This window comes from Phoca vitulina, unplaced genomic scaffold (genome assembly GCF_004348235.1).
Source record: "Phoca vitulina isolate PV1807 unplaced genomic scaffold, GSC_HSeal_1.0 scaffold38, whole genome shotgun sequence".
NCBI classification, from domain to species: Eukaryota; Metazoa; Chordata; class Mammalia; order Carnivora; family Phocidae; genus Phoca; species Phoca vitulina.
The window spans coordinates 18211905-18228689 of record NW_022589741.1 but is presented as its reverse complement, the minus strand read 5'-3'; the positions used below and the strand labels follow the sequence as shown (position 1 = coordinate 18228689).

General features: G+C 41.5%; 1 protein-coding gene across 2 annotated transcripts in view; it reads right to left on the bottom strand.

Moving 5' to 3' along the window:
* Positions 1 to 2985: 2985 nt before the first annotated feature.
* UBASH3B (ubiquitin associated and SH3 domain containing B) overlaps positions 2986 to 16785 on the bottom strand; it is a 139502-nt gene continuing 125702 nt past the window's right edge. For both annotated transcript variants that reach the window (XM_032427686.1, XM_032427687.1), the window contains exons 12-14: positions 10626 to 10732; positions 8964 to 9073; positions 2986 to 7688 (exon numbers count right to left, since the gene is read on the bottom strand). In XM_032427686.1, the coding sequence (XP_032283577.1) occupies positions 7551 to 7688; positions 8964 to 9073; positions 10626 to 10732 (355 nt within the window). In that variant the 3' untranslated portion in view covers positions 2986 to 7550. The remainder of the gene's footprint in view (positions 7689 to 8963; positions 9074 to 10625; positions 10733 to 16785) is intronic.

Genomic DNA, 16785 nt, shown 5'->3' with positions numbered 1-16785 from the left:
ACTTGCCATGTGACCTTGGGCAGGTTACTGGATCTTTGTAAGACTCTGCTTCCTCTTCTGTAAACTTGGAATAATAAGAGTATCTACTGAATAGGGTTGTCAAGAAAATAGAGAAGTTTACACCTGTTAAGTACTTAGAGTCTGATACACATCAGCACTCAACAGATGTTGGCTATCACTTTGCCAGCCTCTGAACCCACCAATCTATTAATTTTTATGCCAGGTAAACTAGTGTCTGTGCTGGATTCTTTGGGCTTCGAATAAAATACAAATGCTTCGCCATGGTCTACAACAGAGGCTTGTGAACTTTTTCTATCGAGCACCAAGTAGTAAATATTTTAGGCTTTGTGGGCCATACACCGTCCACTGCTAGCCTCTGCCCTTGTAGGCTGGAAGCAGCCTTGGGCAATATGTAAGTGAATGAGCATGGCTGTGTACCAGTAAAACTTTATTGATAGGCCCTGGAATTTGGATTTTACATAATTAACATGTGCCATGAAATAGCATTCCTCTTTTGGTGTTCTTTAACCATTTGAAATTGTAAACACATTCTTAGCTTGTGGGCCATTTAAACACAGGCTGTGGGCCAGATTCTGCTTCTGGGCTGGTATTTCACGAAGCCATGGGGTATAGGGACCCATGTCTAGGTCCACCTACCCCTCCAACCTTGTTTCTCCCCACTTTCTGCCGTGCTTACTAAGCTTTACCTGACCCCTGGTGTTCTAACCCAGCGAACTCCTTATCACTGGGGGACATCTGCATTCCTTGTCTTCCTGAAACCTCATTTAGCTCTGCACCATGCCCAGCTTCTGTTCAGCCTTGGCTGGTGGCTTCCTTGTCAGCTGCTCGGGGACACCGCACACGACCTTGTGTAAAGTACGCCCTGCCCCACATCCCTCCCAGAGTTACTATTGGATAACCCAGTTTTCTTCCTAGACAACATTGATCAGCCTCTGTAATTATCTTGTTTATGTATTCAGTGTCTCTCTCTTTCTCCTCCATAAGGGGGGGGGGGGAACCTTGCTTTAATTACCACTGTAGCACCAGCTTGCCACCCTGCCAGGAACATCGTGTTCAGTCAGTATTGTAGAATGATGAATGAATCCACGCCCTCCGTGTCTTTGTTTCTTTCATACAGCAAGTTCACAATACCTGCTCTCCTTGCCTGGTAAAATTATGAGAATCAAACGAAAATGTGCTTTTAAGAGGAAGGTGGTAAATCATTAAGGCAGCTTCTTAGGCAAACCCCAGAATTCAACCAACACATTCTCTTATTGCAGAAGATAACTTCTGGGGACAGTAGTAAAGTAATACCAGTATGAATGAGGCTACTTTGTTCCTTGTCCCTGATATTTTCCATAGATAAGAAAATGGCTACGTGTGATTTTCCTTTGGCCTTAGCAAAAGCAATTGTTTATTTACTAGCAGATAGTATCTTACTAGTCTACATCTTACTAAATGTCCTATTAGGCATTTTATTTTTTTAAGAGAGGGAATGAGAGAGAGTGGGGGGTGGGTACGCAGAGAGAGGGAGAAAAAGAAAATCTTTTTTTTTTAAAGATTTTATTTATTCACTTTAGAGACAGAGTGCTCACAAGTAGGGGGAGGCACAGAGGGTGAGGGACAAGGAGACTCCCATGCTGAGCACAGAGCCTGACACTGGACTCGATCCCAGGACCCTGAGATCATGACCTGAACTGAAACCAAGAGTCAGACGTTTAACCAACTGAGCCAACCAGGTGCCCCTATTAGGCATTTTATAGTCATTATCCCATATCCTACAACCATGCTGTAAAAATTCATGTGCCCATTTTACGGGTGAAAACAATTTAAGGGATCTAGTAAGCAGCTAAGCCAGGATAAGAACCCAGCTCTGTCTGATGCCAGAATTAGAGCTGCTTCCCTGGTACAGCATGAGGTTCTTCTCCAGTGATAATGCAGAGCTTCTGGATTGCCCCACCAACACAGTGGCACCCAGTAGCTATCTAAACCTGCAGGTTTTCATGGTCAGGAGCAAGTCATCTGGGTTTTATGTATTTATTTCTGGCAAAATGAAGCATTCTTTTTCTTCAGTAGGAAGACTGTTTTTTGGTCCTCAACTTATTTAAAAAAAAAAAAAAGACATTTTGCTGATTTCAGCTTAAACAAATCCAAAGCATGTGGATTCATTTTCTCTGGATGTGCAGGCAGCTTTTACATACATCACAAGTGGGCAAAATGAGTTTGGGAATCTGTCAAGCAGAGAACAACCGAGAACCAGCCACAAGGCTAAACGTAGCTTGGTCTTTTGTCAGATGTGAGCATTAGCTGTTACGTTTCCTCAGGCAGTAAACCGTGCCTGGCTCATGGCTGGCTCTGTCCATGAAAACCTGCATTTGTGTCCTGAGTATAAATTTGCATACATGGCTTATTCTAACTTCTATTAGCTTAACATATCCTTACTTCAAAAATGGGGTTGGGGTGTCTGTGTGGCTCAGTGGGTTGAGCCTCCGACTCTTGATTTCAGCTCAGGTCATGATCTTAGGGTCGTGAGATCGAGCCCTGTGTCGGGCTCTGCAGTCAGCAGAGAGTCTGCTCGAGTCTCTCCCTCTGCCCCTCCTCCTGTCCTGCTCACTCTCTCTCTCAAAAAAAGGTGGGGGGCGGTCTATTATGGCTTTTGGTAGTGTGGAACCTAGCTTGCGCTGGATTTCCCCTCTCTCTTACCCAAATTCTTGATCTATGGATGGCCCCTGGTGCACCTACCTCCTCAAGGTGAGCACAGTTGAGGGATGAAGGCTCGCACATGGGCAATGAGAGCATTTTGGAGCATGTTTTCTCACTCCTGGGCGAGTGTCACCTCTCCAACCTGGGTGACTCAGAGAGAAGCCTCACCAGAGGGGACCAGAGACCCACAGTGCTGCCGGAGCATCCTTCCATTTCCGTCAGCAGCAAATGCCCCTCTGGCTCTCTGAGCTTCAAAGAATCGCACTCTTAATGGACATTTATGAAATAATAATGACCACAGTAACATCTAAAAACATGATAGGAATAGAGACCACTCAGAACTTAACATGAGATTGCTCTGGACCGACTGAGGACACAGTTTCTCTTTATTAAATCGTCTGTGAACCACTTAAACGGAGATGCTCATGGAATGGAATGATCTAATTACAACGGTGTGGGAGCTGCATCCAGAGGAAGAGCACACAGCCAGGAAAGTGCAGATGCCACAGGTAGTTTACAAAGGATTTGGTGATACAGTTCCATGTGGTTTTCCTTCTTATAATGACATACCTTTTTCTTCAAATAAATACACCTGAATCACATAGAATAATAATAAAAAAGATACAATAGCCTTATAAGTGAGAAAGAAACCGATATACCTCTAAAGACATCAGGTTGAGAATGGTCTATGCATAACCAAAATGCTTCAGGATGCCGTTCCCATCAGAGAACCAGCACACGTTTCCCGTTATACACATGTACCCCGTACAGAGTCCAAGAATAGTTAAACAGCTGCAAAATCCTGATTTTTGTGTGGGCAATGGCAGCTAAGTGGTACTGTGTAAGACATTTGTAAGAGCTGATTGTATATTAAGTTTGACTACTCCTCACTATAATTTTAAACTTACATACGCCGAACATAATATTATACGTATTTAAAGATCAAGTTATTTCCTCTGTCTTTAGCGGCATTTTTTTTTTCCTTCCCTCGAATTTTCATTATAGCTAGTTACTTTCCTAGGAAAAATTCATTATGTTGAAGTGTTAAAGAGAAGCAAATCCAATTTGAATCCTATGTTTAAACATGAAAAGCATCTGCCATCACTGAACAAAATATCCCCCCATCACCTTTGTAAAGTGACTATTAACCTAAGTAGATGTTAAAATGCTCTTTTCCCTACCCTCCAAGGCCAGTCTCGTTCCCCCTGCAAGGCAGCCCGACTAGACTCGTGCCTCTTAGTTCTCATATATGTGCAGGACTACAATTTAAATGCAAATAACCCCACGCCTCATTATCTGAGTTCATGCAGACAGTATAGTTGTGACTCTGCCTGTGAAAATTAAGGGAGGTTCATCTGTATTCGAACACACGCATTACTCAGAGTAGATTCAAAAGAGCAATTCATCACTGCTTTCAAATTAAACACTGGAGTTGCAGAGTGCCTAGGTTACGGAGGAATGCCTCCCTTTTTGCTACAGAGGGACGCTTTTCTACAAAGACAATGAGATAGGAACTTCTCTTACTGCAGCTCTTCAGTTAGTTTCCAGTGACACTAGGTAATGGAAATAGAAGACTTCCTTTAATACGAACACAGCTAGTTGAGTGGAAAAGATACATTTATGGTAATGCTAAGTGCAGTTGGAGGACAATGTATATGCATCCAAATACCACTGACGGGAAAATGACCACATCAGCCTAAAATGCAAGAAAATTATCCACAATGATTTACCAAACTGAGATCACTCCAGGAGATATTATTGTTTTTTTTTTTTTTTTAATTTTTTATTTTCTGCAAAATCATCTTTTAAATATAAGGTTATTTTAAAATAATTCTTTGGTTAAAGTATAATTCAAATAAACAGTAGAAACTCCTCCAAGCCATTCAGTACAGGGTGAAAAATACCCCCCTCTTTCAGCCATCAGATGGCCATTTAATCAGCCATTCAGATTCTATGAATCTAAATGTAATGGAAAACACTGTATTCTAACTCCACACTGGGGTAAAGCAATAAGCTCCTAGCTACCGATGCAGTGATGGAGAAGAGAGCCTGGGAAAGTGAGACCCCCAGCTTGTGCATTAAAATGTGCCAATTATTCCAGTCCACAAGGAATAGACGTGGCATGTTAAAATCACCGAAACCAAAGTCCTACCTATGAATAATACTGGGGCATTAGCGGATTGATGCGGCCCACTTGTACCAGCAGCAAACTGTTTCAGAGTTTCAATCCCAGACCAAGTCCTTTAGTTAATTTCATCTCCGTTTCAGACAACTTTTTACATTAAAAAAAAAAAAAATTTCCCTCTGCAAGAAACATTTGGTTCTTCTTATCTTGATGTCCGTCCTTCCTTCCTTCCTTCCTTCCTGCCCGCTCTTCCCTGCCCCCAACATTTGTTCTTAATAAGCATCAGCCTCAGATCAAAAAGAACCAAGCTGAGGTTCAGGTTGTGATGTCAACCTAGAATTTTTGGATGAAAACAAAATCATGTAATACACGTGAACACTCCTTTTATTACACAGAGATTCAACATGATTTTCAAAGAATTTCTCTGTTGGAGTCTTAGTTTTTTAAATAAGAATATGTGAAAAGAGAATTTAATGTGAATTCAGGTCATTCAGGCCATTTTGATAAACAATCTGGATAATGAAAGCAGAGGAATAAACTCCTTAATTCAGGGTTTTTCACCTAAATTATTCAGGAAATGATTTCCGATCTCTGCCTCCTGCTCACACAGATGACAGCCTAAGGCTCTGTCCATATTGTGCTAAGGACAATGGATTGTTGCCCAGGTAAACTGGCCTCTCGGTCATCATAGGACCAAGATAGCTGAGAGGGAGGGAGAGGATAACCTATCCTGAACTCTGTTCTGTTCAGGTACAGACACTGCCCAGAACACACCGCTGTAGTTTTCAAGGAAGTCAGATGTAAGGTGTTCACGCATTATTCCGAACATTGGAAGCCCATGAAAATTTGTGGAGAATCTAATAAACATTACAGATCCGATTAAACAGTAGATTCATTTCATTACAGATAGAAGAATGAACAGCAGTGACATTGCATCAGCAGTAATGTGATTTTTCTCTTAGACTCTTTTAATGGGAATATTTCCCCCATTTTTAAGGTTAAAACATTTCTATTACTCAATGGTATCAGCACAGAGTGTTTTTATACCCAGTAGCTGGATCAATGTTTGTGCAATGCTAGAAGAAATCAAGTTCGTTTCTTAAGATCTAAAATTCATGACATATCTAAGTGGCCTAAAAAAGCCCCCCAACTGTAATCCTCCTGCTGATTAACATACATAGCCAGCATCCTTTCACTTCCTCTTCTTTTTGGAATCCTCAAATTCCAGTTTCAAATAGGAGCATAGATCTATCTATTTTGATATACCGGGTTTTATATGTATTATTCAGTGCTACAACGTATATTGATTTGTTTTACACTGTTTCTTTACATGTCTGGGATCTCAGTTGCACACATAGTCTACATAGTCTACATAGTGAACTACACTGCACCAGACCATTGTCTGCTGCCGACAGTCAGCTAGTCACAAAATTAAATACACGTCGATAACTGATGTTTAGTTTGATTGTCATTTATTTTTCTTTTAAATAAACTCCCTCTGAATTCAGGAAGCAGGTGTGATGAGAAACCACAGGACGTGGCTCTCCCCCACCTTTTCTTAAGTAGCCCTACCTACATATTTTAAGTTATAGAAAAACAAACAAATAAAAAAAATGACAGCACAAACAGCAATCGTGACTGTCATCCTTTAAATTAGTTCCCTGACTTCTTTATACATCCCTGGTATAATTGATGCGTTGGTGGATGATCTGCCATGAGTGACAGGTACTATAAGTGTACAATGACCTGACCCTTGGTATGGTTTGTAAAGACATCCGTATTGCACAGGAATGAGCTTCTTGTGGACTCAAATAATGGATTGAACACACATGCCTTCAAATTGTCAACATCCTTAACCAGTTACCACAGTCTAGACTCTAGGGGCAAAGACAAGCAAATCATGGTGATTTGGAAGTGCTGTAACACGGATAATTCCAGGTCACTTTATATTTTGCAAATTCTTTGCTTCCCACAATTGAATACATTTGTCTCCCTCCTGAGTATCCAAAAGTGCTTGCTCTCCCCATTGCACAGACAGAAGCGAGGGGGAGGGGCCGTAGCAGAAAGCTGTAGCGAGCTGTTGTAGAGAAAATGTGGCGGTAGGTACCAGGGTAGATGGGGGTCGTCAAGCGGGTGTCTTGAGCCAGCAGCACGGGTGTGTGGGTCATATTGAGGGTAGAATCTGATGTGTAATAAGAACAACTCTCTGCAGGGGCACGTTTTCTAATAACCTTAAAAGAATTCCTCAGCTTGGCTTTGCCTAACTGGAACATGGGAGTTAAAAAGAAAATCCCATCCCCAAGCTGGCAGCTCGGTGTGTCTCTCCAGCTGGATTCTGGACATACTCCCTCCCCTTGCATTCCTCCTCAGAGCAGGCTGACCGCTCCCTTTAGGAGCATTCCGACTCCTTAGCCGGGTACAGAAGGAAGGAAGAACACATCCTCTGCTGTAGCAGGTGCCTTGATTTAGGAAGACAATTCTCGAAAGCCTTATTAGCTAGGTAAGCATCCAGAGAGAATGAATTTTAATCCCGGAATCAAGTCTTTTTCTCATTCCCACAGTCTCGTCATCAGAGCTTTCAAGCATGAAAGGAAATCTGCTAAATTGTTCTGAGCTGTCCGCTTAGAAGGTGGTGCGGACTTTGCCACCGTTTCTAAACACACAGAAAGACACTTCTCCCAAAGGCTTTCTAGAGCCTTTTCTTCTCGTTCACTGGTATGGTTTATTCTTGTAGCAAGGTCTCTCTCCAGTTGAAGCCCCCAGTTGGTCCATGGGTGAGAGGAAGGATAGGTGGGTCTGTCAGCTGCCATATTCCAGTTTCTCCTAGTTCTTCGCAGGAACAAAACCCCAAGTATGGGATCTGAAGTCAGAGTAGTAAAGGAAGGGGAAATAGAAAACAGAGGTTTAATGCTTTTGCTTTGACCTACACATAAAGATCTTCAGGTGGCCCTTGGGAATCAGGAATAGTCACAGGAATTGATAGGGGCTTTGTAGACCCTGCATCTCTTCCAAAAATCAATAAAGAAAAATGAAATGGATAAAAGTGACAAACTAGAGGGAAGGGTATTTACATTGCAAGGGGATTCATCAGAAAGATTCATTAAATGGTGAGCTCCCCTGGTGTAATTAAGTAATTGTTTCTAGATTGCTGCGTAATAGTGTGGGAGGAAAGAGGACAATCACACAGAAAGCTAAGGTGCTCAGAGTTAATTCCTAATTGTGAATCAAGCTAAAGTTGCAGCTCAGACATTTCAGAAATTATATTTGGACCATGGGAGAGATTACACTATTTTTAAAAATATTTCACCCAGTTTTGTCTTTTCTTATTTTTTTTTTCCTTCTTGGCATGGGTATCTGTAATATTCAAAGCTGAAGCTGTACCCTTCCTAATGTCAGGAGCCATGGCATCTCATCTCTAAACGTATTTTTGTGCGTGGGACCATAGCTCCAGTTATAAGCAAGACAAAAATCTCTGCCCTCAAGCAGCTTACAGAGTAATGGGCAGACACAGATGCATAAGTAAACTTAAAAAAAAAAGAGAAAAGCATTGCAATTGAGTTTGAATCAGGTTCTCTGGGGGCAGATACAGGAAGCATGTAAGTCAGCCTGGAGGGAAGTGTGTGGGAGGGCAGCTGATGGGAAAGCCTCTTTCACGGGCATGAGAAGGAAGAATCCAGATGTGTGGGTCATTCTCATGGGTTTTGTCTCATGGCCTTGTTCCTGGTTTGCCTTGCAGCCCGATCGTCTTAAATCACTGCTTCCTTTGGCCTACCACCCAGGCCCTCTCTTCTAGCTGAGCTGTCAGATGCTCCGTTTGGGTCCACTCACCCCTCGTCATCCAATCCATGGCCCCTCAGGGAAGTCCAGACAATTTGCTTAGAATTCTTAGCTACTTCCTAAATTTGCGCTCTCAGAAACTAAAACTCGCTCAAACACATCTTTTTTCTCTTACACAAGGCCTAATAAAGCACCTTACACAGAGCACCGCTCGGTACATCTTGGTTGAGTGAATCAATACATGCATCTTCCCAGCTCACCGGGGACACGGGCTTCAAACAACTTAGCCATCAGCCAGTCAGGGAACGTTGTAAAACTGTTTGGCACCACAGGCCTCTGAGATATAGGTATGAATTACCTTTCGGACCATTTGTACAAAGTCCTTGGAGTTCTGAGGGGACAGACCCTGAAGTTGGCAGGTACACGCTTCCAGGGAAGATGCATGAGCCACAATCAGGATGTTATTTCCTGAGGGAAGAAAAGCAAGGACTGGGAAGACCATTTCTTTTCTTTCTTTCTTTCTTTTTTCAGATTTATTTATTTATTTGAGAGAGAGAGAGAGAGAGAGTGGAGAGGGGCAGAGGGAGAGAGTCTTCAGATTCCCCACTGAGTGTGGAGCCCAACGTGGGACTCTTAACAGACTGAGCCACCCAGGCACCCCTGGGAAGACCATTTCTATAAAGACCTATATAAACTTTGTAAATACTGGAGGTCAAATATTCCAGGGAGGGACAGACATTCTCAAGAATGAGACAGTTTGGCCAAACAATATTTTGAAATGCTTTGTATTGTTAAGGCAGCCTAATATCATTAAAAAAACCCTTTTAATCTTAAAATAATTATAGATGCATAGGAGGTTATAATTATATATATATACAATATGTAAATATATAAAATGTGTAAAATTATATATCATATATGTATGACATATTATGTAATATGTATATACACAAACATATAGATACACATTGTGTGTGTATATAGTTTAGCAGATAGTATATATACACATATGCACACCAGGGACGTCCCACATACCAGGCATCCAGCCTCCTCCAGTGGGAATATCTTGCCTCGCTATGGTACCCTAGCAAAATCAGGAAATGGGTGCTGGTGTAATCCACAGTTTACTTACATTCCGCCAGGTTTCTCTATCACCTGTGTGACTCTTTGTAAACACCACAATCAAGACACAAAACTATTCTATGTCTACAGCGCTCTCTGCTACTTCTTCTAATATAGTTTTCAATGTTGCTACTGTAGAACTGGGAGCACTTGATATTTTTTGGTTGATAGCCTATGCTGATGAGTATCTTTACAGTGGGGAGCACAGGAGTAGTAAATGAAATGAGTGGTTTCTCAATGTTAACTGAGAGGTGGCAATGAACTACAATACTGCTGACCAGGGCTCTCCACTGTTAACATTTGGGTGTGTATAATTCTAGTTTTTGCTTTATGAAGATAACTTAAAAGGCAGTAGAAATGTGCATATACTTTTGTAATCCCTTTTTTCTCTAAAAATTGATAGTGAATAGTCTTATGTTTCATTAAATATTTGAGTTCAGTGTTTATCAAATTGAGTAACAGACTTGAGTCTTCCAGAACACTGCTCTTGGTTAATGGTAGCAGTGACAGTGGGTTGGTGAAGGTGTGCTTTGTGTGGGTGTCCTCGCTCCTGGATCAAATCAGAGGCAAAAATAGTGTTATGCTAAAAAACTTCTGGAAATTGTAACAGGGAACTTCCTTCACAGAGTGCAAGATAAATAGCTGTTATGTAGAATTCTAAATGATTTCATGTAGTAACTAAGTCTGGATTATATCCCCATGGCATATCTACCGTTTTAGGTACTCGAGAGAATATTACAAACTTAACATGAAAGTATCTATAAGAAAGTTGGGAATTACTTCCCTCTCTTACTAAGCAAGTCTGCTAAAGCAAGTTGAAACATCTTGAATAGCTTATAGACCATGATGGAGGAATGACCACATATTTAAATATAGAGTCCAAGATGATATCACCTACCTTTACCTTTACACTCACTTATTATTTCTTTTGTCACTTGGAAACTTCTACTAATGTAAGTGTCATAGGATTCTGAAACCACTAATTTGCTGACTGGAATGTGAGGTCTGTAAGAGAAAAGATGAACAAAGGCAATGAAAACATTTTGATCCCAAGACAAAGCAATAGATAGGATTCTAAACTTCTATGTCAAGACCTTTCTAGAGTTTCCATATTGCTGGTTACCCATTTCCCTATAAAGGATGGAGGTATAGAGAAGAGTAGTTCCACTCTATGGGAGCGGGGTCGAAATGTACAGAATGTGCAGAAATAAAAGCTGTGCATGCAAGGTGTCAGAGTGACCGCGGGAAAAGTGAAACATTCAGTACAGGTACCACTTGCGGGTTAGCTCATAAGCAGTTTGACTAATTTTCTGACCAGCAGTACTGGGTCACACAGCTAACAGGAAGCAAAGCAGAGCTTAGATCTCTTTATCTCTGTAGAGCTCCCAAGCCCCTCTTCTCTAGCCTTATACACCATAAGCTGTAAGAATAGGTTTTGTTTATTTTTAAATTTTTTTCCAGTTTTATTGGGATAGAATTGCCACTTAACGTTGTTAATTTCAAGGTGTGAAAGTGCTGATCAGGTACACCTGTTCTTACAAGATGATTTCCACCATAGTGTTAAGCTAACACCTCCATCATGTCACATGATCACTGTTTCCTTTTTGTGGTGAGAACATTTAAGATCGACTCTCTTGGCAACTTTCAAGTATACAATACCGTATTATCAACTAATCACCACCCTGTGCATTAGAGCCCCAGAACTTGAAGTTTGTGTCCTTTGGCCAACATCTCCCCATTTTCCCCATCCCCCAGTCCCTGGAAATCACCCTTCTGCTGTCTCTCTGAGTTTGGCTTTTTAGATTCCACACATGAGTGATATCATGTGCAGATACCTCTTCGAGCTCCTGTATTCATTTCCTTTGAATATATACCCACAAGTGGGATTGCTGGGTCATATGGTAGTTCTATTTTTAATTTTTAAAGGAATCTCTCTATTGTTTTCCATAGTGGCTGCACCAATTTACATTCTCACCAACGCTGGATAGCTCTTCTCTTTTTGATGACAGCCATTCTAACAGGTGTGAGGTGGTATCTCATTGTGGGTTTAAATTGCATTTCCCTGATGACTAGTGACATTGACATCTTTTCTTGGACTTGTTAGCCATTTGTATGTCGTCTTTGGAAAAATATCTGTTAAATTCTTCTGCCCGTTTTTAAATCAGATTTTTTTTTTTTTTTAACTATCGAGTTGTAGGAGTTCTTCATATGTTTTAGATATTAACCGCCTATCAGATAATATGATTTGCAAATATGCTGTCCTATTTTGTAGGTTGCTTTTTCATTTTTTGGATTGTTTCTTTTGCTTTGCAAAAACTTTAGTTTGATGGAGTCTCACTTTATATGCTTTCAGTTCTTATGTTTAAGTCTTTAATTCATTTTTTTTAATTCTTTTTTTTTAAAATTTTTATTTATTTATTTGACAGAGAGAGAGAGAGACAGCGAGAGAGGGAACACAAGCAGGGGGAGTGGGAGAGGATGAAGCAGGCTTCCCGCTGAGCGGGGAGCCTGATGCGGGGCTCCATCCCAGGACCTGATCCGAAGGCAGACGCCTAACAACTGAGCTACCCAGGCGCCCCAAGTCTTTAATTCATCTTGAGTTAATTTTTGTGACTGGTATATCTGCATGCTGTTATCCAATTTTCCCAACACCATTATTGAAGAGACTATCGTACCTCACTGAGTATTATCAGCTCCCTTGTCAAATGTTAGTTGAACACGTATTTCAGGATTTATTTCTAGGCTGTCAATTCTGTTCCATTGGTCTGTGTCTATTTTTATGCCAGTACCATACTGTTTTGATTAGCATAGATTTGTAGTACAGTTTGAAATCAGGAAGTATGATGCTTCCAGCTTTGTTGTTCTTTGTCGGGTTTACTTTGGCTATTTAAGATCTTTGGTAGTACCATACAAATTTTAGGATTGTTTTTTCTTTCTGTGGAAAATACCATAGGGATTTTGATAGGGATTGCACTTAATCTATAGATGGCTTTGGGTAGTATGGACATTTTAATATTATTCTTCTGATCCATGAACATGGGATATCTTTCCATTTGTTTGTGTCTTCTTCAGTTTTTTCAGCAGTCTTGTATATTTCAGTGTACAGATCTTTCACCTCTTTCATTGATTTTATTCCTAAGTATTTTGTTTTCCATGCTATTGTAAATGGGATTGCTTTATTTCTCCTTCAGATGTGTTGTTAGTGCATAGAAACACAAATTATTTCTGTATGTTGATTTTTGTATCCTGCAACTTTGCTGAGTTTGTGGTTCCACAAACAAACTCAGTAGTTTGAGAGACTTGAATGTGTAGTTCTCACAATCTGACGGTGGAGTCCTTAGGATTTTCTATATAAAATCATATGATCTACAAACAAAGACATTTACTTCTTTCTTTCCAATTTGGGTGCCTTTAATTTCTTTTTCTTGCCTGACTGCTCTGGATAGGCCTCTCAGTACTTTGTTGAACATGAGTGGTAAAAGTGGGCCTTGTTCCTGATCTTAGAGGAAAAGCTTTCAGTTTTTCACCATGAGTTTGATGTTAGCTGTGGGCTTGTCATACATGGCCTTTATTATGTTGTGGTATATTCCTTCTCTACCAATTTGTTGAGCATTTTTATTATTAATGGATGGGGTATTCTGTCAAATGATTTTTCTTCATAAGTTGAGCATATTCATATGATTTTTAGTTTTTGTTCTACAAATGCAGTATATCATATATTGATTTTTGTATGTTGAACCATCCTGGCATCCAAGGGATAAATCCCATTTGATCACAGCGTATGATTCTTTTAATGTGCTGTTGAATTTGGTTTGCTAATATTTTGTTGAGAATTTTTACATCTATATTTATTAGGAACGTTGATCTGTAGTTCTCTTTTCTTATCAAGTCCTTATCTCTTTCCTATAGAGTACTTATCTGGCTTTGGTATCAGGGTAATGCTGGCCTTGTAAAATGAGTTTGGGGAGTTGTAAGGGTAGATTTTCAACGCAGGTATTCGGTCTGCTGGACTTGTGACATTATGAAATCTTCATCAGTCTTTTCCTTTTCTTTCTTATTTTGAACACAGACCATATACCTGGAAACAGGAAAAGCTCAGGGAACATAGAGGCGAAGAGAACCCAGTTTCTGCGCTTGAGGAGCTCTCAGTGTGTGGTTGGGGTGAGCAGGCTATTGGTGCAAATGATAATTATGCACAGTGTACAAAGGTGCATGAGAGGTTGATCGATGATCAGTGCAGGGCTCTCCCATCTTGATGACACTGCGTGTCTTCAATCTCAGCCACTTCTGCCTGCTCCCATCTTCCTTTGTTACTTAGAGTTGCCAGTCTATGAGAAGTGTATCTTGTTTTCGAGTACAACTATATCATATTTCCTGTCTTATTTTGTCTTTCATTGTTGGCGTTTAGTGGATGGTGGATGGAGGTGGTTGTGAGTCCTCAAAGTGAATTCACATGGCCTCTTGATCAGAATACATTACTGCTGCTACTGCTACTACAAAGATTTACGGAGAGGTTCCCATGTGTCAGGCTCTGCGTGAAGTGTCCTACTTGTATGCTTTGAACATAGCCCTCCTAGCAACCCTTTTGCAAATCCTGTTTGTGGTTGACAAAACCGAGGCTCTGAAAGGCTAGAGATGACTTGCCTGCACTTACACCATCAGCAGCTCTTAGGCGCTAGATTTGAATCTGAGTCTGAGATCACTGCCTGTAGACCCAGAGGAATTTTGGGGGTGCCTGGGTGGCTCAGATGGTTAAGCGTCTGCCTTCTGCTTAGGTCATGATCCCAGGGTCCTGGGATCGAGTCCCACATCAGGCTCCCTGCTCGGCAGGAAGCCTGCTTCTCCCACTTGCCCTGCTTGTGTTCCTTCTCTCGCTTTGTCTCTCTCTGTCAAATAAATAAATAAAATCTTTGAAAAAAAAAAAACCCAGAGGAATTTTGGATGGCCTTTGACAGCGTGCCCCCTCAAGGCTGCCCTTCTGTGCCCTTAGGTTTACTGTCCAGAGAAGAAGAATGGCATTCTCAGTGCCATCCCCTTCCATTTGAAGGAAACCCACGCTCATCGAAATCACATTCCCTCAGCAAGCATACTTCTCCTAGGAAACAACCTTCTGAGTCTCACAACACCCTGGGGGATAGAGGGAGACATGAATCACCACTTTTAGGGATGGCCCTCATTGTTCTGGAGCAAACTCTTTTTTCCATCCCCACCTCTCATCCAGTTCCATTACCACTTACATCACCTGGTCTCCCAGGAGCCCTGCACAGTGACAAAAGGCCACCTTGTATGGCTCAGGGAATCATTTCCATGGTGAGACCATATTGTAATGTTTGACATTTGTATAAGTGAAGAGCAGGTAGATGCTGGGATCCAGTTTCTCCAGGTCAGTTCTTGCCTTTGGCAGTCCTTGCCTTGAAGCGGAACCTATGAAAGGCTTCCATGGTTGAACTAGTTCTGATGGGGGTAGGCCAGAGTCCAAGCTTCCTCACCCCTGTCTGCAGCATGCACCATGCTTTTAGCCATAACTGTAGGACCTATGTACTGTACTCAGAGTCAGGTAGGCCTCCAACCACCAGCTAGACCTGGAACTCAGAGCACTGAGTGCTCAGGTAGCATCCCTGGAATAGTATTCTCCCCGGTACACACTCTACTCCCCACCCCGCTTTGACCTAGGCTATAGTGCAGGCTTCTGCCTTGAGCCCCACAATAAAGTATGATTCATTGCCCTTCTAACACTCCAGACTCATGTCCCATCCACATACCATTCCCCTAGCACCCCTATTTAGAGCCCTGTTCTGAAGCCATATCCAAATGGTGTATATTTTGTTTTTTTCTGCCTTGATTCTTCTGGCCCAACTCCCTAAGACTGGGAATGCTTTTTACACCCAGCCCCCAGGCTCGGTCTTGGGGCCTGTGGATGACGCTTGGGTATTAGTCACCAGGCTGGTTTTCCTTAACCTGCTTCCATCCTCACTCCTTCTTTTTCCAAGGTGACAGGACTCTCTAAGTGGTGCTTGCTTGATGTATAATATGCTCTCAGTTCTTGCCCTCTGCCCACCACATTTATTCACTCATTTGGGCATCACTACTTGCTTCAAAAATTTGGCACACTTGGCATAATTAACTTCAGAGGGACTTTAACTCTAGGAGCTGTGCCTCTCATGTGCTTTAATGTTGACTTTCACAATTGATTTATAGAATTAGAGGCTTAATCCTTTTCTCCCCCTTGTATGAAAAGCGGTTGAATTGAATTTTGATTTTCTGTAGAAGAAAAGAAAAATCTGGAATAAGGACCATGTCCTGGCCCCCAAGTTCTGGTGTTCATCCTTCTGCTTGTGCTTCTGTTGCTGTGTGTATCTGCGTGTGCACTGAAAGGCTCAGACAGAATGATTCTGGAGAACTTTGTAAATGAACTTGGGAAGAACTGCAGGATGCAATTAAGGGGGAAACTGAAGACATGGTTGGCCCAGGTTGGCTGGGAGGTGCTGGGGGTGTCAGGAAAGTCATTTCACCAGTGTTGGCAATAACTCACCCTCTTTCCAGCCCAGAGGTATGAGGGCTGTTGGCATGGGGACAATAATTTATTGCTATTTCCCACCAAGGATGGAAAAACAGTTGCCATAGGGTAGATAGGGCAAAATGTGAAGTTCAGTTGAGCCTTGAGCAACATGGGTTTGAACTGTGTGGGTCCACTTACATGTGGATTTCTTTTTTATAAATACAGTACAGTACTATAAATTTATGTTTTCTGTTTAGCTTACTTTATTGTAAGAATACAGTATAGACTACATAAGACATACAAAGTATGTGGTTTTTTTTATTATGTTAATCACCATACATTACATCATTAGTTTTTGATGTAGTGTTCCACGATTCATTGTTTGCGTATAACACCCAGTGCTCCATGCAGAAGGTGCCCTCTTCAATATCCATCACCAGGCTAACCCATCCTCCCACCCCCTCCCCTCTAGAACCCTGAGTTTGTTTTTCAGAGTCCATGGTCTCTCATGGTTTGTCTCCCCCTCCAATTTCCCCCCTTCATTCTTCCCCTCCTGCTA